Source organism: Prosopis cineraria, unplaced genomic scaffold, assembly GCF_029017545.1.
Source record: "Prosopis cineraria cultivar Desert tree isolate PC_DT_omini unplaced genomic scaffold, ASM2901754v1 PC7, whole genome shotgun sequence".
Taxonomy (NCBI): Eukaryota; Viridiplantae; Streptophyta; class Magnoliopsida; order Fabales; family Fabaceae; genus Prosopis; species Prosopis cineraria.
The window spans coordinates 28979407-29006717 of record NW_026555338.1 but is presented as its reverse complement, the minus strand read 5'-3'; the positions used below and the strand labels follow the sequence as shown (position 1 = coordinate 29006717).

General features: G+C 33.1%; 3 protein-coding genes across 6 annotated transcripts; 2 read left to right on the top strand and 1 right to left on the bottom strand.

Moving 5' to 3' along the window:
• The first annotated feature begins 897 nt into the window (after positions 1–897).
• Positions 898–3368, top strand: LOC129314995 (protein DUF642 L-GALACTONO-1,4-LACTONE-RESPONSIVE GENE 2). The gene is made up of 3 exons (XM_054958487.1): positions 898–1089; positions 1593–2087; positions 2680–3368. The coding sequence occupies exons 1-3, from the start codon at positions 996–998 to the stop codon at positions 3198–3200; spliced, it is 1110 nt and encodes a 369-aa protein (XP_054814462.1). The 5' UTR covers positions 898–995; the 3' UTR covers positions 3201–3368.
• Positions 3369–6818: 3450 nt separating this feature from the next.
• Positions 6819–10770, bottom strand: LOC129315220 (cytochrome b5 domain-containing protein RLF). Of its 3 annotated transcripts, none has more exons than XM_054958787.1 (6): positions 10616–10770; positions 9724–9824; positions 9143–9560; positions 8324–8458; positions 8137–8187; positions 6819–7083 (listed from the first exon to the last, which is right to left on the bottom strand). In XM_054958787.1, the coding sequence occupies exons 2-6, from the start codon at positions 9757–9759 to the stop codon at positions 7007–7009; spliced, it is 717 nt and encodes a 238-aa protein (XP_054814762.1). In that variant the 5' UTR covers positions 9760–9824; positions 10616–10770; the 3' UTR covers positions 6819–7006. The 3 variants fall into 3 exon arrangements, with proteins under 3 accessions (XP_054814762.1, XP_054814764.1, XP_054814763.1); XM_054958789.1 differs by having other exon boundaries at positions 9729–9824; XM_054958788.1 differs by lacking the exon at positions 10616–10770 and adding an exon at positions 10450–10605.
• A 9567-nt stretch (positions 10771–20337) lies between these two features.
• On the top strand, positions 20338–26051 carry LOC129315800 (cycloartenol-C-24-methyltransferase). Of its 2 annotated transcripts, none has more exons than XM_054959862.1 (14): positions 20338–20576; positions 20671–20775; positions 21436–21502; positions 22047–22120; positions 22213–22302; positions 22395–22445; positions 23041–23095; positions 23416–23463; positions 23689–23772; positions 24158–24274; positions 24656–24739; positions 24844–24969; positions 25204–25301; positions 25744–26051. In XM_054959862.1, the coding sequence occupies exons 2-14, from the start codon at positions 20693–20695 to the stop codon at positions 25805–25807; spliced, it is 1041 nt and encodes a 346-aa protein (XP_054815837.1). In that variant the 5' UTR covers positions 20338–20576; positions 20671–20692; the 3' UTR covers positions 25808–26051. The 2 variants fall into 2 exon arrangements, with proteins under 2 accessions (XP_054815837.1, XP_054815836.1); XM_054959861.1 differs by having other exon boundaries at positions 20339–20576; positions 20677–20775.
• The last annotated feature ends 1260 nt before the right edge of the window (positions 26052–27311 follow it).

Genomic DNA, 27311 nt, shown 5'->3' with positions numbered 1-27311 from the left:
ATAATACAAAATTTGATCTATAATACTAAAAACTTGATCTCTAGTTATTTGTACTTTTTAATTTGTAATTTTAGAAAGTGTGACAAAAATTTGTAATTTTTATTATACATTAATGTTAAAAATTAATACGAATAATTATGCAATTTATAATACTAAAAAATTAATACCTAATTATTATTATTGAAATTTTAATTATATTTTTAATGAAATAATTATTTTTAAATAAAAAATAAGAGATTAAATTAAGGATAATATGATCAAATAATATCCTACTTTTTAAATTTATTTTTTAAAATTTTTAAATAGTTATATTTTTTAAATTTATTTTTAGATGTGTTTTTTATGAAATATTTTATTTAAATAACTTTCAACCTTTTAAAAATAAAATTTTATTTTTTGAATATGAAATGCAAGCAAACTAAATGGCCCTTAGTTGTATCAAGATTGAATGTGGTTATTAAGCGAGGGCATTTAATTAATGCGATCAGTTCCCAGTGGAAAACAGAAATAGAGACGTTATGTTTGGCTCCACTCATTAGCCATGGATCCCCAGTGGCCTCCAAGAAAAAGGCAACTGTCACACGTAATTTGGTGGATAACATTAATCGTCCCACGCCTAATCATAGTAACAGACAATCCACCGACTTTAAAAACGAATTTATAATTCAAACCACCCTGAAGGAGATATAAAAAATATACTTTATAATAAAAAATAAAAAAGACACAATCAAAAAGTCCTATTAAAATGTAAACTGTAAAGCACAATTATAATTTCTAAGATACCATGAATTGTGGAGAAAAACCCGGTTAGAAAACTGAGAGAAAGTTCTGTCCACGTGGGCTGTTTAACGTGATTTTTGCTTAGTCTTGTTCAAAAGACCACTTTTCCTTGCCACTATAAAACGCTGTAAAGCTTCACTACCAGCTTCTCCAACCTCAAAACCCTATTCTTCCCTGTAACTTCAGCTTCAGATTTGAGCATTTTGGCAGTGCAAATGGGAGTCACAGTTACATTCGTGCTCTGCTTGACTTTGCTGTTTGCTGCTTCAGCTTTCGCTGCTGTTCATCCCAGACCCAGAGTTGCAGAAGGTAATGCTTTGGGGGGAAAATGTGAAACACTTTATGCATTTTTTATTTACCGGATCAGCTTAAGCTACATTTGCTTTCATTCTGATGTTGATATGTCTAAACTCTCAAATCTATTCCTTTTTCCTGCTTTATCCTCTCTCATTCTTACTAAGAGTTTTTACAGTGTAGTGCCTTAACTCAAGATGAAGTTTTGGAGTCTACTGGAATCTGATATGCTTGTTGAAATGTGTCTATGGTCTTACTAAGTGCTGCTACACCCTTTATGGCTAACCTTAGAATCATTCCACTGTCCATTATGCTGAGAAAGAAGATAGATTGTGCTTGATTTTAATATATGCACTCTTGGCTTCACATAAATTCCACTTTTCTGCTATATCTACTCTCATTCTCATTTCCTGGGTGTGGCTAGTGTCCATGTGATTTTTGCTGTTACTCTACTCTTTGAGGTTGAGTTTGGAAGTTTTGGGTTACTCTGCATCTGAAACTTTTTCTTCTTCTGGCAGCTTATCTTGAAAATGGAAACTTTGAAGAGAAGCCAGACCCCAAAAACCTCCAGAAAACAAAACTTGTTGGAAAATTTGCCTTACCCAAATGGGAGATCACTGGTCTGGTAGAATATGTGACTGGGGGACCACAACCTGGAGGCATGTTCTTCCCTGTGACCCACGGAGTTCATGCTGTGAGGCTAGGCAATGATGCTTCAATTTCTCAGACCATTAAGGTCAAGCCAGGTCAATTGTATGCCCTAATTCTGGGAGCCTCAAGGACTTGTGCTCAAGATGAGGTCTTGAGAATCTCAGTGCCTCCACAGAGTGGGGATGTGCCTTTGCAGACACTGTACAGTCTCAATGGTGATGTTATTGCTTGGGGATTCAAGGCCTCTTCAAACATTGCCAAGGTCACATTCCACAACCCTGGAGTTCAAGAGGACCCTGCCTGTGGACCACTCTTGGATGCAATTGCTATCAGAGAATTCTACCCACCAATGCCTACCAGAGGTAATGAAACCTATCTATATACTTCTGATCTGTGAACTGTGAATTCCTTTTATAGTATCATAACATGTTTGGATTTCAGCAATAATTTGAGTCATTTTTGGTTTCTTATTTTGATAAATACATGTTTGCATGTATCTTTTTAGCACGTTAAACTTTCAGGTCATGCTTTGTAGATTAATTATTTCCATATTCACATCTCTCAGATGTTATTCACATTTTCACAGACTTGTAAATACTTCCAAGTTTGTCCTTGCTGCCTAAATCATCAATATAAAAGTTGTAGTTACTAAGAAAAATCCTTAGGAGAATCTAGTTTATAAAATATGAGTAGGTCAATCTAATTTTGAAGAGACAGGTGAACCTGTCAATAACGCTTTTGAGTAGGATTCACATTTGACATGCTTATGTGTTTTGTTATGATTAGTCTAATCTACCTATCTTTTGTAGACTAAAGTTAACCTATAATAATATATCTACCTTAGTCAGCCACATAGATTGAACTAGAAGTGTGTTTAGGACTTCAAATTCCTCTGGGATTTCTATTTTGGTCCATTCAAGTGTGTTTAAAACTTTCTTGTTTGGTGTTTTACAGGCAATTTGGTGAAAAACTCAGGCTTTGAGGAAGGTCCATTCCCTATATTCAACTCTACCAATGGTGTGCTTCTCCCTCCTAAGCAGCAAGATTTCTTGTCTCCGCTTCCTGGTTGGATCATTGAATCACTCAAAGCTGTGAAATTCATTGACTCATGGCATTTCAATGTCCCCTATGGACATGGGGCTGTGGAGCTTGTTGCAGGCAGGGAAAGTGCCATTGCTCAGATCCTCAGAACAGTTCCAAACAAAGTCTACAACATCACTTTCGCTGTCGGAGATGCCAAAAATGGCTGCCATGGATCAATGATGGTTGAAGCTTTTGCAGCCAAAGAGACTCTTAAAGTTCCTTACAAATCTGTAGGGAAGGGAGGCTTCAAGACTGCCAGCTTCAGATTCAAAGCAATTGAGCCCAGAACCAGAATCACATTCTACAGCTCCTTCTACCATACCAGAATTGATGACTTTGGATCTCTCTGTGGTCCTGTCATTGATCAAGTTGTGGTGTTCCCTGTTGCTTGAAGTTGAGTTCATCAATTATAGTAATACCTTGTGATTGGAAATTTTCAAAACAGTTCCTTAATCTCATGTTTTTTTATAATTGTAAGATGATCAAACATATTGTCTTCTGGTTATAAATTATTTATCAGAAGACTCACAAGTCACTACTTATTAAGTGTTTGATTTTCACTTTCTTGTTCTTTACATGACGAGGGGATCAACCCAGTGTTCCTCAAAGACTGATCCCAAGTAATTAATTGTATAACAAAATTTATATATTCTTATCGAATGGGTTGGCAAGTATTACTAAAGGACTGATCCAAGTAATTAATTATATAACTAGTTTTTCAATTCTAATTGAACGGGTAGGCCAAGAGACGCAGGTGAGCAAGTGATGTGTAGGTGGTTAGGCAAGAGGCAATGGTTTGAAATTCAAGATGGTCAATTTCTTCGACCAAACTGCAACATTTTTTTAGGTGAATCTTTTGTCCTGACATAAAATTGGATTAAACTGAAGAATTAGATTGCTGAGATACGCATAACATGACTCATACAACACGTGACTGCAATATTATTGTTGTTATTTTTAAGTTGTTCCTCTACTTATATCAAAACTAAGAAGTAAATGACCTGTCACATTATAGACGACATAAAACTCTTGTAAGAAGCTCCTAAAATATATCCGGATATGTCATATGCGTGTGACCTTCAGCTTCTATACACAAAAAGGAACATGATTGGAGTTTTTTCAATTGAATTTATTGTTAAATTTAAGTGATTTAGAGGGTAATTTTACCATTAAACTATAGATCTAGGAATGTCTAAGACTCTAAACTTACTTTTGGTGCAATATTCTCCTTTAATTTTTTTTAACAGTAAAATGTCACCCCAACATTAACAAAAAAATAATTTTAAATCAATAGTCATGAGAGCAACGTACTTATGCCAAGATGCCTCAAAAAACAAGGTCGGAGGAAGTTGCTTATAAATCGATAATCTCTTCGGACTACTTTTGATGGAACTTGTGTCGATCACGTGTGTTGAGAAATGAACCATATTATTCAAGACTGGTAAAAAAATACGACTCGTTATAGATTTTATGATATAGAGAGTACAATCGAGTTTTATATCCATGACCATTTCAAATATCAATTTGGGAGCTGAAATAGGATATGCATGTGCTGAAGCAAACGCTGAGCCAGCAGGATGTTGAGTGGTGGTCCCACTTATCTTCAACCCAATCATGCTTCTCCCAACATCAAGCTCAAGCAAGACCATGCCTTCATTAACAGAGCTAAGCAAAGCAAGACCTCTCGGTAAATGCAACCCTGTAACATATCATGTCATGTGCTTGACGAGTCATTGAGATCTTCCAAATTTGTCCCTTCTGTCAAGTTGCTTGCTTAACTTGTATGGGATATAAGATTGATGATAGAGAATGGGATAAATTAGTGTGAGTGCGTGTGGTTTTTTTTTTTAATAAATAATATAAAACCTATAGAAAGCCACATCATTCATAAGTGATGGGCAATTTGACTTTGTCCAAACTCTATGCAAAACATGAGCATATAATATAGTTTAATTGACAATACTCCGTCCGCTCTTATTTATAATAACAAAAGAATAATTTTTTTCTTCAATTTATGAGATATATTATTAATTTTTATCACAAGTTTATCCTTTTACCTCCCATTAAACATTAGTGAGAGAAAGTAGATTGTTAAAGTTATATTTGTAGGGGAAAAGTTAAAAATTTATTAAATTTTTAGATAGAATTCATAAGTTTTAATATTTTTCTTGATTTTAATAAAACATGTTAAAAGTAAATTATTAATAGAACTGGAGAGAGTATAAAAATAAAAAAAAACAAGACACAATTAAACATCACAATTGCTAAAGGACTGGCAGAAAATCTAACAAGAATGGAGAAAAAGGCCCAGAACATCGTAAAACTAGTGGGATTGCCCATGTGAACTAATAAGAGTAGATCCAAGGAAAGGGGGTCTTTTGTAATGAAGTGATAAGATTGGATCTATGCATAGTAATCTGTGAACTCAAGTAGGGACAAGTCCAGATCTTTTGGATCAGACAACCACAGGTGGATGCATCTCTAGCATGTTATCAGGCTGGAAATAAACAAGACAACATGAACAAGTTTAAGCATCTTGATTCGCGACAATGTGTTGCACGCGGAACACCTTCCTGAGCAATCTTGATCTGATTAGGTTTTCATTTCAGAAAGTATCAGTAACCAAATACCTTAAACTACATTGATATGATGATATGATCATGATTGAAAATTTCTTCTTTTAACTTCAATCGTATTTTAACCACCTACTTATGGGTTATGACACGATCACACAATCTCAAGTTGGTTTTCGCCTTTTAGGTAGGTCTACTTTGCTTCCTTTGATTTTGAGCTTTTTATCAATTTTTTTTTTTTAAGAAAAAGCAGGGGACCTCATAGTTTGCCAAGATTTCAGATGGGGCTCATGTAAATGCGAAGTTATCCTAACTAAAAAGAAGCTTTTACAAATGGCAATTCTTCAAGGGCAGGTAATATTAAACGCTTCGTTGTCAATGAAGCCTAGATGCAGCTAGATATGCATAGCGTACAATGTTCCCTACTTTATTATTTTTTCTAATTACATGGTTTTTCCACAGCCGTTTATATATATATAAAAAAAAGTTCGGATTGAAGATTTTTTTTTTTTTTGGTTGGGGGGGGTGGAGGGGGAAATGGTATGCTTTAAATAAAGAAGAATCTCTAAATAAAACCTTCCTTTCCCTTCATTTTTTCTCCATTATCCTCAATCCCAAAAATGCCCTTAAACTAAAAAATCAGTGCAGGCGAGATCATGCCTTTTGAAATTTAGGTTATGACTTGCCTGCAGCAACTGCCCAGCTCTATCTGAGAGAGCTACAAGCTATAAAAATTCCAAGGGAAAAACTACTTTATCACCTAAAAAGTTTGAAGTCAATTTCAAATCTGTCTTGCATATTTGCAAAAACTCTTAATATCTCCCTAAAAGCTATCAATATTCAATCACCGAACAGAATCAGATGTATAACAATTATTAGAAGATGCAAATATGGAGACCACACTGCCTACATAAATATTGCACAACCTAATGTGATCACCCTAGTCCTTGAATGTCATCAGTTTAATTTTTCTCTTCCTAACCTAACCTAGCTAGTTGAGACTTGCTTCCTAACCACAACAATCCTTTTCATAGCACTCCTACATGGACCAACCAGAGTGGGTGCATTTGCGAGGCCTTGCATTTGATAGGTTAGCCAACTCTATTGAGCAATAAGATGATACTAGCATTTAGGAAGACATTTGAGAATTTCTGCAAACATATATGATGAAATTGACACAAAATAAACATTTGGGGCAAAATTGAAATTTGAAACATATCCTACACTTCTGGGATACAAAAGGCACTTTGGCAGTTTTTTATATTCCGATTTGGCTTTGAGCTAAATTTATCAAGTCCATTTTTGGTCTAGCATATAATCAAATATGTCATGCTCAAATTAATACCGAACGCCATTACAGACCCTTAGAGAGGTGGAGCAGCAACTTATAATTTACGGAATAATGATATGACTTCCTTACCAGAATGTACAAGTTCATTAAATTGAACAGATTCAACGATCACATATTAAATGCAGATAAATATCCCAGTTTACAACTTAATACTCGTGTAATTGTACATCAGATTCCCATAGGGATTCTATAAAAATAAGCATGTGACAAAATTTTATTCCTCATTGTATATGAACCCTTACCAATTCATTATTAGAACACAACTGTTCTTTCTTCACTGAGTATCGTCTAAAGTGCCTACAAGGCATTTCTCCAATAAGAATTCTGCATTAACCCAAGCATGGTATTTATCTGGATTAAATGATTAAGGATACAGAGGCGAGTAGTCAATTAAATAGCAAAAACTGTGTAACAGCCCTCCGCTCACCGCGCCTACCCGAGGTCTTTTGCGGCGCTGGACACTCTCCCCCCAGGCCTCACAACAGGGCGACCCCACCCCTTACGGTGAGCATCAGGAGACAAAGGCTTCCCCGCAGTAGTGTGCCGGATTATTCCCCTTGCGAGGAGCCTCCCCAGGTTCGATCCTCCAACCTCTCCTACATAACAAAGTTGAAGCTGAACCTGGTACCACTGAGTCAAGTTGATTCAATGATACCAGGTTCAGCCTCAACTTTGTTATGTAGGAGAGGTTGGAGGATCGAACCTGGGGAGGCTCCTCGCAAGGGGAATAATCCTGCACACTACTCCGGGAAAGCCTTTGTCTCCTGATGCTCACCGTAAGGGGTGGGGTCGCCCTGTTGTGGGGCTTGGGGGGAGAGTGTCCAGCGCCTCGGGTGACGGTGAGATCCCGAGGAGGGCTGTTACAAACTGTGCACGATATAGAAGTATAAAGAGAAAGTAAACCTTAAAAAAAAAAAAAAAAAAGAGCAAGCCCTGTCTTCCTATGACTTCAAAGGATCTCATGCATGGGATGCATGAACAAAAAGGTAAGAATAATCAACATAATTGATGAAGTGAGACTTCTGAAGCACTTAGGTCTGTCTCTCAGAAATTGTACTTGTTCCAACTTCAGATGATTTTGAGTCATCTAACACAATTGTGCAACCCAAACTCCAACTCCCCGAAAATAAATAAATAAACAACGACAAAAAATACAAAGCAATATGTTGACCTAATTCAGAAGTGCAATTTTCTACACGCTTTTCAATATCTCTTGCGAGCAAGAAGCATTTATCAAGGTTAGATAATGTACGCAGAGGAAGCTTGAAATTTGACTCAGCAAGATAAGATGATGATGATGATGACAACGATGATGATATATCCACCTAAGTGATATAACAATAGATTCATTGAAATATGCTCAACCTTAAATTACTTCACATTGGAAAACTGCAAAAAGGATACTGAACAGAGAGGTACAATCTTTTCCCACGCCCTTCATTAACATATCAACACCTGAGAGACAAATTTTGTATTGTTCTTAAGCAATAAACTTTACTCTTTTCAAGAAGATAGGAATGTTTCAATGAATTTGACTAACAAAAATTGAAAAAACTAAACCAAAACTTGCAAACTGAGCCTATAACCATACCACCAGGGTGAAACTTCATATATGGGGATATATTGTAAACACGTCCTTTTAAAACAGTCCACATTTGCCCTTCTGTTTGGTGTTGTCTAACTTCATCCATAGAAATAAGTCTTCTGTTGGACTTTCCCTTCAAACCTGGCATCAGATGGCTAAGATTAAAAAATTACTTCTCAAAAGATGTCACAACTGGCAGAGAACTCATTCATCAGAATGGAATTAAGAGGTGAACTTGTAGCTAAAAAGCTCTTAGATGAATTATTTTATTATACGTATGAACAGTTGGCCGATGTCATCTTTGAAAAGTTACATTAAATGAGTAATTAGGAATCCAGGAGTCCCTACCTGCTCAAGCACAAGGGCGCACAGAGCTTAATTTTCTTTGGAGAGACAAAAGAAATTCTTAACAGTAAGGAACTACAGCCATACAGGCGTTGAAATGGCACATAACTTAAACAGACACAAATTTGTATATGAAAAAGTGGTATGATGAAAAAAAAATCATGTTCAGGAATAACTGAAAATCTTTCAGGCTTAACCCTCCAATCTCATCCAAACAAAGACAATACAGGAGACAAACACTTTGAAAGGATAAAAATTGGAGTCAAGTCATGGACATACAAAGTTATAACGTCTATAGAAGTTAACTTTCTTCCAACCCATTGACATCAACTACCAACTTGTATTGATATCTGAGTAGTTTAAGTGACAGAACAATAAGAGACAGCAATAAGAATTATTTTCTTGCATGGGACCATATAATTTTAAGTTTCCAAAACATCCAAATGAACAATTGCATTAAAAAAATTTCAATAAGAGAACCTGCAATGTCAGGATGTGATCGAGTAAGCTTTAACCAGTCCATTTGGCTATAGCCCTTTTCAAAAGGAACTTTGGCCCGAGGTGCTGGCTTTTTCATAGGTTTCTTTTCTTCTAATAACTTCTGAAGTGAATTCTCAGCATCACTATATACTGCTTTTGTGTTCAATTCATGTGCCTGATTTGATGGTGTTGTGTCAGTTACACTGTAAGATAAAGAGCCAACTGAAGCCTGCTTCTTAGAGTTGGGATTATTTGGCAACCCATCCATCCATAGGGCACCACTATTCTGACTATGATTATGACTACTAATATTACTACTACTAGTAGCATTGGAGGATTCTTCTTTTATGGTAATATCAGCCATATCTGAAGCAAGCTTGTTTGTTTCGAGATCATCCTGATTGATAGGGGAACTGACCTATGCAACCATGACATCAAAGTTAGAAAGAAATGTACAAAGCAACGATATAAAGTCAAACAAATTTGCATTGCAGAGTGTACATCTGAATAATAAATTTCATAACACAAGAAAAAGGAAGGTATAGTATAATTTTACTGTCTAGAAAAAGTAGTGATCTCACCTGACAAAATGTAAAATCGTTATTATTGTCCATCATAGACCCACAACACAGTCCCAGAACTTTTTATTATTGACTCCGCTCCGCCAGCTGGAATAAATTCTCTGATAATGAAAAACAAAGTCATTATGCAAGCATTTCCTTCATAAAAAAGATTAAAACTTTCTATCAATAAAATAACCTGCTCTACAATGAAAATGCTAATCATATTGTGAAATCAATAAATTTATAAATTTACAAAAAACATTTGTCTACATGTTTTAAGAATTGCTAAAGACAAGGATGCGGGACCTCAAACTTTTGCGACCCAAGCAGTATCGTTTAGGCACACTAGTAATCATATAATGATGATGACGAGGAGGAGGACTCCTCATCCTCCTAGGAGGACAATTTCATGGCTAAATGGTTGCTAACGGGAAACATTCATGGCTCAAAGCAACCATTCATTATAGAAATTTTGTCCTTGTGTAAAGCTTAATCAAGAAAGATGATTCTTCAACCTAAAATTGTTACTAAATTCAGGAAAGTGGAATCAGAATCAGCTAAAACTTTGTTCATATCTCTAAGAACGCAATGCAAGCGATCTTGACACCAAAACTCCGAAGTCGGTATTTTAAGAGCTGCCAGAGAACTAAACAATGATTGCCCAGAACCTATCCAGAGTAAAGAAGCAAAAACCTAACGGTAAAAGAGAACACAGTAGACAAACTTCAGCCAATCGCATCGAACCTTAGAAATTGCAGAAACAAAATTTTACTCCAAAAGCATGCACCATAATTCCCCCATCAGCCAAGCAAAGCAAACAATCAAATTCATGAATTCATATATTTAAGAATTCTTAAAGAAATCTTCAATGAATTATCGAAGATTCGAGAAAGAAAAAGGAACAACTCACTGTCAAATTTGGCAGGAACAAGCACGACTTTCACCTGCGAAATGGAACGATGGAACAGGATTTTTTCAATTTTTTAATTTCCCGATTTCAGAATCTGGCGCGTCAATGTACTTCTTGCTGGCGCGCGTAAGTCAAACCACAATACCGAATCTTATTCCCGCTACCGTTTGCGCTTCATTTGTCCCCCTCCCTTTCTCTGGCCATTGTATAATTTTTCTACATATACACGAGTGAGAAGATTAATTTAATTTTAGTCTAACATTAAAAGATTCTAAAATTAAAGATAAAATGTATTCAAGTAATCTGATATTTATATTTTAAGATTTGGTCGATAGCAGTTTATCAAAAAAAAATGTAACAATACTTTAAAATTGTGTTAATCAGTCACAAATGCAAGATGCATGTCAGTGCCATTGCCTCCCATACTAAAGCATTATTTGTAATTATGAAAAATTTTATTTGTAAAAAAAATATTGAAATCAATTTTTGCCCCCAACTTTTAGATAAATTTTCAGTTTTTCCCTCTACGTAATGGCTTCTAGATTCGTCCATGATGTTAATGTTGAATTTAGAATATCAATGTTAAATTTGAGAACATTAGTTTCAAATTTTGCAATTTTTTTGGGATTGAAGAATAAATTTATCTTGAATTTTTTTTTTTAAGGACGTTGGATATCTTCAATTTTTTTATGGAACATTTTATCTTGCAACTTTCAAAGAGTGCTTTTTTTTTTTCCTACCGTTCTACTTATCGTTGGTTGACTGTTAAAGATCAAGTTTGACCATTAAAAGGAGACAAGGCATGCTATGTTGGATAGTTTATTAATAAAAATAAAAAAACTAAACATACTTTCTTCGTTCTAAATTCTAATCAGCCCAAGACGCCATTTCCTCTTCCTCTTCAGTCTTCGTCACCTGCTTCCACTTCCATCGTCACTTACTTCCATCACCAGCACCAGCATCAAGTAAGATTGAGTTATTAACTGACCTATGCTAGCTCTTTCTCTGCACTGGGTTCTCGCAGGAACCATCTAGGAGAAACTGTAGGAACCTTTCCCATTTTCCTGTCCCAAAAAAAATCACAAGAACCATAATGGAGAGCGTTAGGTTCTTGCCGGAGTCTCTCGATTAGCCCTAAATGTGTTCCAATAGAGGAGAGATCGTGAACTAATAAAAGCTTGATCTCTCGATTCTTGTGGTTGGTGCGACGATAAGGAAGAGACAACAAACTGATGAGGACGACGGTAACATCGAACCATCGTCTTCAACCTCATTGATCTCGACTTGCGATGAGTAGAAAGTTTCCCGTGAGAAGATGCGATTTCAAACACAAATCTAGATTATGTTGACATTAATGAGAAATTTTGTTTTTAATCTGCAAATCTGAAAAAGTTGTTTGAGTTTTCATGGCATTTTCCAAAGAAAAATATGGAAATGTTCTTGTTCTTGTACATTTTGAATCTAGAAATGTTCTTTCTCGTTCTTATTCTTGTTTTTCATTTTGAATCGGCAAATGAATCCAATGTAAATCGAGTAGGCATGGGTCGAACGAGAATGTGTTTAATCAATTGAGGGAGCTCTCTTTGCCTTTGGTTTTTCTCAAAGTGAGTATCAAAATTTTGAAAAGTGATTTGAACACTGAAAGGGTTTTTAAATTTGGATACCATCAATATTCAATTTTAATTTATAACTAAAAAGTAGCACCGTTGTTGCCTAAATTTGGATGGATCTGTTCCTTTGTTTTTATTCGAAGGTCTCTGAAAAAAAAATTTCAGGATAAATTTATTCTTCAATCTTATTTTTTTATGAGTAAGGAAGGAGTATGAGAAACAACGTCAAATTTTGGAATATCAATATTAAATTATCTATTGACCTTTTAGCTTTTAGTGTCAAATTCTGATATTTTGTGTGTGTGTGTGTATAGCATACATGGCGTATTAAGTTAACTTTTACTCTCCCATGCATGTAATGCATAAGAACAAGAATATGAACGAAGAGGTAGGAGATAAAATACTTTAAAGAGTTCAATCCTTCTAACAAAAAGGTGAATTATAAATATCATAACTCTAGACATGATTAGATCTTAATTTTTTTTATACAATTACCCTATGCCCTTGTATTAAAAAAGAAGATTGAGTGAGAATGAAAATTCTTAAATATTTCTCTTACATCTTATCTTTATTAAACATTTTCAACCTCACTTCTTTGTTACCCCCCCCCCCCAAAAAAAAGAAAGAAAAACCACACCCCCTCTATTTATTAAAAAAATCAAACACTTTAACACGTTCCTTATCCCCTCCCCTCTATCTAAACAGGGGGTAAAAAAACAAAAAAAAGTTAAATATTAAGAAAATATTGAATTAATAATTTTACAATAAATTACCGTATTTAAAAGATGTAAATTAGAAATGTATAAATAATTGCAAATAAATCATTTTTATAAGAGTTTCTTTTAATAAGATAAAATTATTATTAAAAAATTATAATTCTGGACCATACTAAATTTGAATTCTAAGAAATTAAAATGTCATTGGTGTAATAAGCATCAGGATTCATCTTATAATTCGTTTGATATGATAGAAGAGTTTTTAATAAAAGTATAAATGGAGTTGGAAGTAAAATTGAAAGTAAGAGTGAGTTTAAAAATATGTTTGATATGTTGATGGAAATAAGATATAATTTTGAAAAAATTAATCTTTTAGTTCTCCAACTTTTAAGTCACTTATAATTCAGTCCCTCAACTATGACTCGCTGTAACTCAGTCCCTCAACTATAACTCGTCTATGACTCAGTCTCTCAACTTTTAAATCACTTACAAATTAGTCCTTTAACTTTTGTTAATTTTTTTTCATCTTAGCTTATATCTCACATTAATGAATAAAAAGAGGGTATTTTAAAATAATATATGAGCTTTTTTTTATCCTTCTTATTTGATAAAAAATTTTAAAAAAATTAAAAAATAAGGACCGAGTTATAGGTAAATCCAAAGTTAAGGGACTGAGTTGCAGCGAGTTATAGTTGAGGGATTGAGTTATAAGTGAGTTAAAAGTTGAAAGATTAAAAGATTAATTTTTCCTATAATTTTTAATTAATATATCCATTTATAATGTGAAAAGACTTGAATGTCTTTGCTAGAAAAACCCTATCGTTTATGATGAAAGAGTTTTTAATAAAAATACAAATGGAGTTGAAAGAAAAATTGAAAGTAAAAGTGAGTTTAAAAGTAAAATTTAAATGCATAACAAGTGTACAAATGTAATATAGTATAGTAAATCAAAATTGTGTCACAAAAAACTAAAAGGATTGGACACAAATGAAATTCAGTTTCATCTTAGGTAAGCAAACCAATCAAAGAGTAAAGTTTTTATGAATTAAAACTAAAATTTGAATAAAAGCAATAAAAATAATTCCAAAGTGAAATAAGCAATCAAGAAATATCCTAAAAATTCTAATGTCTTTTTAGACTTTGCATTTCAATATGTCCTAGTTATTGAGTTTAATTTTCACTTGAGAATTAAGGCTTTAATTTAGATTCAAGCATCCGTCGATTGCAAAAACTCATAATCTAACTATCTTATAATGTCTCATACAAGTCAAGATTTAATTATGTACAATACTTATAAAGATTACCTATGACTCTTGAGTATGTGTTTATCTCAAGCGCAAATTAAAATAAATCTTAATTATATGTTGCTTAATAAATTAGATAAATTTAATCATCTAAATGCAATTCCTTTCTTTCAAAGGAGAATTCCAAAACCTAAACATATACTATAATTGGCCATTAAATAGTAGGAGAACAAATTAAACTCACTAGGTACTAAAGCATTCATTAAACATTAACAACTAAGAAGAAATCTATCTATAAAGTATAAAAATTCATAGTGTTAAGCAAAATTAGCCACACATGGCTCCAATTATGCAAAAAAATTTAGCAATAATACAAAGAATCAAAGGCATAAAGTAGAACAAGAAGAGATTGCAAAAAAATCTCATCACAAAGCTCTAAAATGAGGCTCTCTAATCTTCAATCTAGCCCTTGATTGTTGCCCAAAATCACCTCCTAGACCTCAAAGACAAGTAAGAATGTAAAAAATGTTGGAACCCTAGCCCCCCACAACTTAAAACTAAGAAAAATTGATACTATACATTTTGTTGTTTGACGTGGGTATGTTGTGGGCCATGGCCTCGCTGTCCCCTATTTCTCTATTGTTCTACAACACATACTTGCCATAGTAGGGCCATGGCCTCCCTTCAAAATATTTACTTTTCATAATTCTTCTTATTTTTCTTTCTTCAATTTCTCTCCTCTTCTTGTTAAGGTCTTCTAAAATACAAGCACCACTCATTTTATTCTAAAATAAATTATAATGATTAAATGAGAATGATCTATTTGCAAATTGTGATAAATTAATGAAAAAATGAATTTGAAATTAGTCAAAAAAAAAGGAGGTGACTCTCTACTTGCAAACAAAATCCATTCAAAACATACAAAAATTAAATGATCATCAATTTGGTATGTTGATGAAAATGAGATATAATTTTTAATTAATATATCTGTTTATAATGTGAAAAGCCTTGAATGCCCTTACTAGAAAAACCGCACCTGCCACCTAAATAGCTATAGTTGTCTCTTCCTCCTCCTCAACACAAATAGCCACCAGCCATGAACAAGATAGCGAGAATCGACAAATAGAAAATTAAGATGAGATTGAACTAAAAGTTGAACTTCATATGTAAAGGGGAGGAAGAAATCAAACTGGACATTGAAGACAAAAATCAAACCAAATATAGAAATTGAAGACCTAGAAGTCAAATGCAAAGAAAGAAATCAAAGACAAGGAAGAAATCAAACCAACAATCGAACAAACTTACCATCAAGCTTTATATGCAAAGGAGAGGAAATTGAAGACAAACATCAAACCAAAATCAGATTCACCCCCTCTAGAGTAACCAATTACAGAAATTGAAGACCCAAAAGTTAGAGCATCGTCGTTCAAAGGAGCATTGTTGTCCATCATGGATATCATTTTGGGGGTGCATTGCCATTTGAAAGAGCATCACCGTTGGTCATCATCGTTCAAAGGAGAAAAGTTAGAGCAGGAGTCATCATTGTTTTCCATCATCCTCGCCAAAGTCACTGCCTTCCATCATCATCATTGTTGAAGTCATGGCCGGTTGGTTCAAAGTCCTCTTTGCTACTCCTCAATGTTGATAACAAGGAGTGACGGTGATGGGGCAAAATGGTTAGACTTAGAACGTCGATGGAAGTGGAACTGGGTTTCATGAAATTAGGTGAGAAGGTCAATTCTATTAATTTTGATACAAGTGACTTTTACAAGAAAGCTAGTTCAACTATACCAAATATGTAAAATTTGGGATTTTTTTTTTTAGCTCCAATTCTTTCGTACCAAATATGCTAAAGTTGGGGATCGGAAAAACAAAAGGCAAAGGAAAAAAAGAATATCACCATTTTTTGAATGGATATAATAATCAACAAGTTATATTTTGCAAGGCAAGAAAAAACTATATCTGGACTCCTGAAAATAGGAGTATAATATTTTGGTCTCCTGTTTGCTTATTTAATTACACAGACATGCTTTTTATTTTTAAAATCTGACCTTTTTTAAATAAAAAATTATATCACATGTACCTTTTTATATTTTTATATTTTCGATTTCATGCATCTAACTTGTACTATTAAATTGTATTATTAAACTTTTTTTCAGTCAAATCATTTAATATAAAATAAATATTATGTTTAATAACTTTTAAAGCATGGGAGTGGGGAGCAAGCATTGTTGCATTCTTCTAAGCAGCGCAAGGTTAACTAAGAAACATGTCTAGTGTGTTGTCAATCAATAATCAATGCTCCAATGACTTACCACACATGGAAAGAGAAAAATTCAAGATATTTTGTAACGTTTCGCCCTCCAACTATAGATCTTGATGAAGATTAACACCGAAACTTGTGCTAAAATACAATCTTGCCCACCTAAGATATCATGGCAAGTAAAAATACACTTTTTTTTATTAAAAAATACAAGATATTTTTAATAAAATTTCACTCTTTAGTAAATTAGTTATTGTCTTCATACTAATCTTATTATATTTATCTATATTTAATAAAATATTTTATTTTAAAATAAATATAAAGTGATTTATTCCCTCTGATCCATTTTATTGATTACCTTCTAGAAGGGTGAAGTGGTTTATTTTATAAGTCATTGAAATGATAGTGATATTTTATTTTAAATGAAATATTTAAACTATCTTTAAAAAGTAAAAGAGAAAGAGAAATAGAAAAATAATATTATATACTTTATTTACTTTTGAGGGTTATGTTTGTAATTTTACTAAATTTTATTTTTTATATTTTTGTTTTACTAGTATTGATGAGATTGGTAGAAATGACTTATAAATAAGACTGAAGGAGTATTTAATAATGACACTTTAAAAAAAAATAATTATACTTTAAAAAATTTAAAATATTTTATATTTTTAACATTTAATTCTTAAAAAATTACCTTATATTTTTTAAATTAAGGGAGCACTTTCTTATAGATTGTAGTATTTTGCAGGTTCCTTTACCTTGTTTTTACACATGTTCGCGTTTGGCTCGTGTTTGGCTAACTAACTTTTGACTCTCAAAAAAATACTTTTGTAATTTTTAAAGGCCAAAAGTTACTTAAGTATCCTTTTTTTTTTTTTCAATGAAATCAAATTTCAAAAACATTTTGAGAAAGCCAGTGAAAGTAGATTTACTCTCAACTTGACTTGGATGAACTTTTAGAATGTACGTGTGCATGTTGAGGTATTAACAGTGGACCTAAAATATGTACCTATTTTTGATATTACAATGCTATCTCTAATTCATTTTCAATTAATTTTTAGTATTATGTATATTGATTATTTATATAATTTTTGTCCAATATATCAAACTTTGTATTTTTTTATCCTTATTATTTAATATATCAAATTTTATGTTATTTATAATTTCTATTGCATATATTTTTCAAACATTTCTAAATGAAGCATTTGTATAACAAAAATTAAATCATGAGTATTACTGTTCCTTTTGATAATTGCATGCCAAAATCACTTTTCATTATACAAGTTTATCAAATTAATTTTAAAAAAAATGCATTCAAATACAAATTTCAGTATAATAACTAACCTTTATTAAAATACTTTTTGTTAAATGAAAATTTGATAAACAATTTTTTGGCTAATTAAAAAAAGCCAAACACGCATGTATATGTTGTCACAACTAGAATTTTGAAATATAAAAATAAAAATTTTTCTTGAAAGACGACTTATTTATTTATTCATTTTCTTCTAGTCATGGGTATGTAACTATGTATTTTTTATTATTCTTTTGGAATGAAAATGATGTATTTATTTTAAAAGAGAGATAAATAGTTGAATAAACACATGAGACCAGTTGACCACACCTCAATTATATAGACAAAAAGGAAATGGTGATAGAGTAAAGCCTACGGGCAAAAGGATAATTGTTTGCACATAAGCCTCATTTGGTATAAAAGACTAGAGATAGGGGAGTACTAGTTTTTTATGTTTGATATGAAGTATTGAAAAAATTAATCTTAATCTCAATTTCAATTCTAATTTCAATCCCATCTATATAGGATTACTCAATACACCACCCTTGATATTTGAAAATCAATCTTGAGATTGATTTTCTCTAGACTAAATTATCATCATCTTTACACTATCTCTCCTGTCTCTCTACCCTCCTCCCCCCAATTCCATCCCTCACCATTCTCTCACTTAGTCGAGTCTACCATGGCCATCCCTAACATCGGTGCCGTCCTCCACCACTAACAGGTTCGTCTTCTTGCCTTTTCCTCTGTCTACCTCCTGTCATTCTCCCTTCATTCTCCTTCGTCTTCCTTTGTCTTCCTTTTGTCTTCCACCATCACCATCGTTCTCCCTTTGTCTTCCTTTAGTCTTCCACCATCAATATCGTTCTCGTATACTCGCCTTCTTACCTTCAAATATGCATTGAACAGGGTTGTTGCATTTGCCTTTGAATCTTTGAGACCGATCACAAATGAGAATCGTCATTGCATTTACTCCCAATTTCATGTTGTTGAAATGGGTGATTGACGATAGGGTGGAGATTGGGGTTGTGAGTGGCAAAGAGATAGGTTTTGAGAATTTTTTTATTAATTATAAGAGATATTATAGTCTTTTTATAATTTATATTTAATTATAAAATAAAATGAAAGAAAATATTTCCTACCATTATTACTTCATACCAAATATAATTTTAAAGCTCTAATTCAACTTTTAATCCCAATTTCAATTTCAGTTTCAATCACAATCCCAATCCCTTCATATTCATGCCTACATATCAAATAGGGCCTAAGAGTATTGGCCATTTATAGTTGGACACTAATTGTTTGCACATTTGATAACCATGGTTAATGTTAATACTTAATAAGCCGTCGGAATTTGTTTAATTTCACGATCCCATCTGCTCAACGAAAGTGGAAGATGGATCCGATCCCACGTGCTCTTAATTATATTCTTTTGCTAGGTCACCAAAATTGCAGGCAAAGCTGGGCTTCATTTGTGGCTACTTGCTTAAATTGGCTTTTTTTTTTTAAATTTTTTTTCTTCAATTCGAATAGTTTAATCCCAATTTAATTGGACCTTTTCTCCCCCACAATTCATGTAAGAGAGAAGAAACAGATTTTGATTGAAAAAGTTTCTCTCGTCAATTGCTCGAAATTTTTTGTCAAACAATAATAATTTGTAGGGTTAAAATGTTTTGGGAGAATAATATTAAAGTCCCATACAAAGAAATTAATTACTATAAAGTCTATTAATAACTAAACTAAACTATATTATTGTCAAAATCTCGTAGATAATTACAATTTTAATATAAATTTAAATGGTACAGCAAAACATAAAATTGTTATGAATTAGTTTTCTTATAATTTCATTATTTAATGTCATCGAGAATTTTAAAGCACGCGAGATACACATTAATGGTTTATTTTTATATTTTTATCATTAAATTTTGTGATTGAAATATTAGAATTTTTACTCTTTCAAAAGTAATATGATATTTATAAATAAAAATATAATTATCCAATTCAATTTTTTTCATATCATTTAAATTTTAATGATAAACTTAAGAACTAAAATATAGATAACTCATCAACGTTTCATAACGAATTCTCTTAAAAATGAATTCAATTTTTTTCTTAACTTTTTGTACCTTTTTTTATTTGTCTCTTTATAAATTATTTTTTTGCTTTAATTCTATTTAATGATGAATACTTTTAAATGTAACAATAATCTCAATTCTACTTTTTTGTCCCCTAGTTTAAGGCTGAGAAGAACCCTGTTTTTTTTTTTTAGTGAAAATGTCATTTTTTTAATCGCTCCCTCATTTTATTGGGACAATGTCACTCATTGTTAATCTCATAAAACAATTTACATTTTATTTTATTTTAAATAAATGATTATTTTTAATAGACATAGATTATAGAATAAAATAATTTGTGACTTTTTTAAAAAATTAATTTATGGAATTATAAATAAAAAATTAAATTTGACCAAACCCAAGCCGGAACAGTTAGTCCTTGTAGGTTCCTGTTTACCAGCGTGGCGTTGGAAGCTACGGCATTGTAACACAGACACTGGACCCAAAAAATGTGAAAACGATGCAGCCGGTCATCGCAATGAGAGCCGTTACAGTCTCCTGACTCTTCAATGTTCTCACAATCACAAAGACAAAATAGCCACATGACAGCTAATATACCTTTACAACACACACGCACATCCGCTCTTTCTCTATAGCATTCCGCCTTCTCATATTTTTCAATTCAGCAGCTCTCTCTCTCTCTCTCTACTCTTTACTTCCGTTTTTGGCTGCTCTCATTCTCTCTCTACACTTTCAGCTCCAGATTCACGTTGTTCTTTCGATGTAAGACAAGTCCTGCATTATCTTCGTTAACTATTTTATCCTTTGCAATTTAAATCATCAATGATTCTGATGCTTCTTGTTTGGCCTTTGCAAGTTTCAGCTAAACTCTGCCTGAGATGTCGAAAGCTGGAGCCATAGATCTAGCATTGGGCGTGGGTGGAAAGATTGAGAAAGCCGAAGTTCTGTCTGCTGTTGAGAAGTGTGAATCTCTGTTTTCTTTATCTCGGATTCTACTTTTAGCTCCATATTGTAATTTAGTATTGTGATGTTTAAAAGGAAAAAAATTACGTCAGTGGAAATGCTGATTATTGATTTGAATGATAATTGAAGAAGCTCTGGTGCGGAATCTGATGTCAAAGGATTGATGACATACTGATCAGTGTTTATTTACAGCTTACAATTAACTTCAATTTTTATCAGTTGCAAGCTTGTGTTTAGTCATTCAGATGTCAATTCTCGGTTGCCTGTGATTATTGTTTTGTTCTTTCCCCTTTCTCTTTGAATTCATCAATATACTGTTGCTAACTAGTAAACTACTTTGAGTTTTGACTTTTCTGTCCTGCGATGGGATACGTGTTTGCTATAAAAATCTTCAATAATAAGTAATAATGACGTTCATTGTTTCCCATTCAATACCACATGTCATAATCTTACGGAAGGACATGATAAGTGAATTAAGTTTATTTGGTCTTAACTGACTATTAGTCTATTGGTAGTGAGTATTGATATGTGAAAAATCATAGTATACTCCTAAATCTAGTTAATTAGCTCAAATTATCTGACAATACATTAGATTTGGTATTTTTGGTTATTAATGCTGTTCACATTGCATGATAAAATGTTTGATCTTATGATTCAGGTATGAGAAGTATCATGTCTGTTATGGAGGTGAAGAGGAAGAGAGGAAGTCTAACTACACTGACATGGTGAGAGAGACTCATGTTTAGCAATCGAAGTTTTTGTTCTTCTACCAACGAACCTGTGGCTCAACTGGCACATATTTGTCTTTAATATTTGAATGAACTTGATGTACTTGAAATTACAAGCTGCTATTGGTCAATTATATTTAGTAGAGGGAAGCTGCTTTTCTGATGAACTCCTGAAACAGTTCCAATCGTAGAAAATTCTTAGAAAAAAATCATCATGTGATATTCTTGCAATTCGTTCAGAAGATATATGTTTCTGTTGGGGTAGGAGTGACGGGGGGCATTGAAACAACGTCCAAACTACCATTTTGGACATTTAGGTGCTTAAATTAATTATCAAACAAGTCAGTCTTGGGAAATGGAAATCGTGATGAATAACCCAATAAGCTCGTAGTAATATTAGTTAAAATTCTCCCTTGCTAATAATTTGATCTCTCATATGATGCCAGTTGATAACTTGTGATTTGCCAAGTTGGATTATTTATTTTAACTGCGGGCTAATTGATTATATGCAGAAACAGCATAACCACATCTCCATTTTCAGGTTAATAAATACTATGATCTTGTCACTAGCTTTTATGAGTTCGGTTGGGGAGAATCTTTCCATTTTGCTCCAAGGTGTCCATTTGCTTCATTTGTGCGCTTAAAAATAGAAGAATTTACTTTTTAGCCTTCTGCTCATGCATGATATCAATTTTCTCCTAATTTAGATGGAAAGGGGAATCACTTCGAGAGAGCATCAAGCGACACGAACACTTTCTTGCTTTGCAACTTGGCCTGAAACCTGGACAAAAGGTTTTCCATCTTCAACAGAGCAAATTAACAACACTTCTACTGTCTGTTTAAGAAACTCACGAATTTTTTTTTTTTTGGGGTTTTATTTTAGGTTTTTAGATGTTGGATGTGGAATCGGAGGACCACTTAGAGAAATTTCTCGTTTCAGGTGAATGGGACTTGAAATAACTTGACTGGTCTAGAAAAAATTGGTAAAACCAAATTAGTTTTTGATGAATGTGTTAGCATCTTAGAGGTAGCTGTTAATGGTTGGATCGTTTTACTAATTTTTAGGTTGACTGAATCTTCTCCTTCATCTTTGACTTGCCAATAAATGCAATTATTTTATTCCACTCACTCTCTCTTGCTTTGGTAATCATCTTATATTGTGTGTGTGTGTGTGTGTGTGTGTTCAATTTTCATAAACCGAGTTTAATTCTGTGGTTCCCTCAGTTCAGTTCCCTTCTTGAGTTCCAAGGGAATCCTATTCAATAAACTCACAATACATAGGCTGTATACTTATAGGAAAAGAATACCATTTTCGATTAAAATTAAAAGATAAAATTTTTTTATACCTTCCATGGAATTTCTAATGTCATTGAGAGTTTATATCATCTGGGAAGGTGTGATACTTGAAGTACATGAATTTATCCTGTTCTGCCTCGTGGATCTAAAATTTCCTCTTTCATAGAATATTTGTCTCGGAATCTTTTCCCTCGAAGGAGAAAAAATGTTAAGTCGGTTAATTTAATGGTATTTTGCAGCTTGACATCAATTACAGGGTTGAACAACAATGAGTATCAGATAACCAGAGGAAAGGTATGTGTTTGTTTCCCACTTGACAACACGAAGATAAAATTAATTGGCAAAACAACTTTGACATTTGTATTTAATCGTTAAATCTATTTTTCTTGAAAATTGTTTCACACTATTTCCTTGTTCCTCTCATCATTAATTTATTGGTTTGAGCATTAAGTAAGTAGTATTCATTTGCAATGAAGTTTTGAAGTTAGTAAAGCGGTGAGCTTTTGAAGTGAGGGATGTAGATAGTTATAAGAAATCTTAGTTTCTTATCTTTGCTCCGTAATGTATTTTTGAAAACTGCAGTTTGACCACTTAAAAGCAATTTTGGCTTACAGGAACTCAATCGCATATCTGGTGTGGATAAGACTTGCAACTTTGTGAAGGTAAATCTTTCGAATCATTTTTTTTTCCTTCTACTTTTTGAAGTGTTGTCCGTCTGGTTTTTAGCACAGATGCACAAATTTCTCTATGCTATTGTTCTTGTTATATGGAGAGGCTTTCACATTTGTAATACTTCTACTACTCTGATAATTCATGCATATTTTAATGATTAAATAATATATTTAAGGCTTATGGCTGACATGATCATAAATAATCTGTCAATGCAGGCTGACTTTATGAAAATGCCATTCCCAGACAATACTTTTGATGCAGTGTATGCAATTGAAGCTACCTGTCATGCACCAGATGCGGTTCGTGCCCTTTTTTATGCTGTATGTGAGAGAGAGGGAACAGAGTATTTAGACCTATTTTCTCCTAATACTACCAATATGAAAAAATCACACTTAAAGAGGTTATGTTTGTCATGTGTCAAATTCTCACATTAAACACTACACTAACCTTGAATTGTTTCTGGACATTTCTCGTTTAGTCATGCGGCTTTGTTTGTGTCAATGTCTATGCTTCCTTAACATGAGCTCTTACAGAGGGTCATGCTGTAAGGACCAACTTCTGACGTGATCATGCATAAGCATGAAGCACATTATGAACTTAGAATTATTTATTTATTTATTTCTGTTTCTTTTAGAATTCTTTCTTTCTTTTTTTGTATTGGTCTAACACTTCTGATTTGTTTAGTATGGATGCTATAAAGAGATTTATAGAGTGCTGAAGCCTGGTCAACTTTTTGCTGCGTATGAATGGTGCATGACTAGTTCCTTTGATTCTAGTAACCAAAAGCATCAAAAAATAAAGGTATATAATATCGTGGCGTTGAAGGAAATTAGATTGACATTACCTACTCATTTTCTTGAACTGAATAATATTTGGTGGATCCAGTGGAGGAAAGATAGATCAAGTTAGTCATGTAGGACACATAAGCATGTCAGATACATATTTTTTAATGAGATGCTTCTGACATGCTTATGTGTCTCTATGACTTCTGCTTTTGTCTATCTATTGTTTTTTTTTTTTTAATACAAAGGCCACGGCAAACCGTGCAAAGAGACTAAGTCCTAATGATATCTAAAGCCAGAAGGCTTTTGCAGTCTGTCTATCTGCCTTTTATGGACCAGATCTATCTATGTGAAGCCTCATGATGAGTTGTAACTATATAGATTGGTTTAATTGGTACAGGCAGAAATTGAGCTTGGCGATGGGCTCCCTGACATTAGATTGACCACAAAGTGTCTTGAAGCTCTGAAGCAAGCAGGTTTTGAGGTTAACTTCAAACCTTTTCACCTTTCACTAGTTTTGTTATTTCAGCTTTTAGAGACGATCAACCTAATGGACTAAGAGGAGATCCATTTATTTTGTTTACAAAGGTCATATGGGACCAAGATTTGGCAGAGGACTCTCCTATTCCTTGGTATTTGCCTTTGGATAAAAGTCACTTCTCGCTAAGTAGTTTCCGTCTAACATCTGTTGGCCGACTATTCACAAGAAACATGGTAATGCTACTGAATATCTTGACTATTCTTTGTATTTCAACTAAAAATAATTTAAACATTTACATGAAGGAGATGAACTATTATACTCATGAGCAACAAGGATCAAACACTTGACCATTCAATTCAATCATAGAAACTATGATTCCATATCATTTTTCTTTTTGCTAACTACTATGATTCCATATCAAATGTTATGAACTCTATTAGTATTCGTTGACTGGCTCCAAATTGTAGGTTAAGGCTCTTGAGTATGTTGGACTGGCACCCAAGGGAAGTGTCAGGGTTCAAGATTTCTTAGAAAAGGCTGCAGAGGGACTAGTTGAAGGCGGAAGGTAAGTTTTCCTTCCCTCTGTTTTTCATTTTCAGCAGATGCAGAAGCATGAATTTAGTTTCGAACAAAACCGTTCGTTGTCAAAATAAAATGTCATGCATTATCCAACCTTATTCTTCTCCTGAAAATATCTTTTTTCTAATGATTTGTTGATAGTAAAATGTTCCTTTTTGGAAGATAGGCCAAGCACTCATGATATTGATATAACCACTTATCAGATGATACGACAAGATGCTTACCGAAAAATTCTTTTTAAAAAATAGAATTCAAAATAAGCATGAATGTGATATATTGTCTAACAGGCTCTAATTCTCTAAGCAATCTCTACACAGGCTTATAATTTTTCTCTGTCTCCCCTACCCCGTCCAAAAAAAAAAAAAAAAAAACGCCGGCGACAAGATGTTAGAAACATAGACATAATTGTGGATGACTGACTGTTTCAGGAAGGAGATCTTCACACCAATGTATTTCTTTTTGGCAAGGAAGCCTGATTCAGACCATCAGTAACAAGGCATTAGTGTTCATTGCGCTGCTGTAGTCAGGAGTTTTAGTGACTCGAGGAGGCAGAATTATATTTTGGAATTGCCTTCTTATTGGACGTTTGCCAATGTGAGTTTTGCTGCAGTTTTGAATTGCCTTTTGTGTGTGTGTGTCTAGTGTAGTTTTATCTTGAGCATATGGCGGTAGCCTCCTCCTCCGTTGACTGCACCTTACTATCCCGTCTAATGAATGAATTTCTTTATCGATCTAATTACCATCCATATATTACTTTTTTTTTTTGTAAATTATTTTTTATTCTTATATATAAGGTGTTTTTAACAGAATTTTACATATCAATAAAAAATTATTAGTTAGTTGAATACATATAAAATCATAATAATTTTTTAGTTTTACTGTTACTAATGTCATGATTAATGTTTCAGTAGTGGGTAAAATATACAATTTATATTTCTTCTGCTTTTCAAGACAAGGCAAATTTGCCTCATTGTTCAAAAATATTATAACACTTCCTGTATCTATGAACAAATTTTAACATGATACATGGAATGCTGCCAAAGCTTGTAAAAAAAAACCGAAGAAGCAAATCAAAAACAAGGCTAGGTCAAAGCCTGCCCGTCATTCACGACCAAATACAGTATGATTTGACGGCATCTCTTTAATCAAAACAATCTCGTAGCCTACTTCATGGGTGCTCTTGGCCTGTTGATTTGCTTATCCCCTAATGACAATGTGAACGTATAAATTTGCCCAGGCTATTACTAGTGTTGGTTATTTGGATAAGAAATTAAGAATATAATTTATCTAATATTAATAATGTATTTAGTCAAAAAATTTAAGTAATAGTTACATTACATTTTATATTTGTGAGTTGTGACTTATCCCCTAGTGACAAACCTTACAACATAACACTTTATTCTTAAGCTGTGGTTAATCATAAGTTATATTCCGTTTTTTAATAATAATAACGTCATCGTTATAAATTAACTTGTAAATATATGAAAAATCAAGGGTATTTTTCTAAGTAATTTAGTCTATGCTACTATTTAACTTTAACCAAGTATAATTATCTCCAAATGACATCAATAGTTTTCCCTGAACCGAGTGGCTAGTAAAGGCTAACTTTTAAAGGTTAAAATTTGAAAGTGTGTTTGATAAATGTATTTTTAACAGACTATAAACCTAACATACATTGTAACTGTTTATTTCATATAAATGCTGCTATGATCTTAAAATATTTGAACATGAGAAGATTGAAATTCCTTAGATGGATGAAATTCGAAACTCCTTCATTCCCCAAGTTTTCCCGACATCGTAATGTTAACTCAAAACCTTTCTACCACTCGAACGATAATATATGATGTAATTCTTTCTAGGTCTTCTCTATTTTTTCAGTCTTGTTTTAACTTTGACAGCTACAAGATTCGTAGAAATATGCTATGCATATGAATCTCCTCGTCCTATTGACATTTTATTCTATCCAGAACTACCAATGCATGATTTCTTCATATCA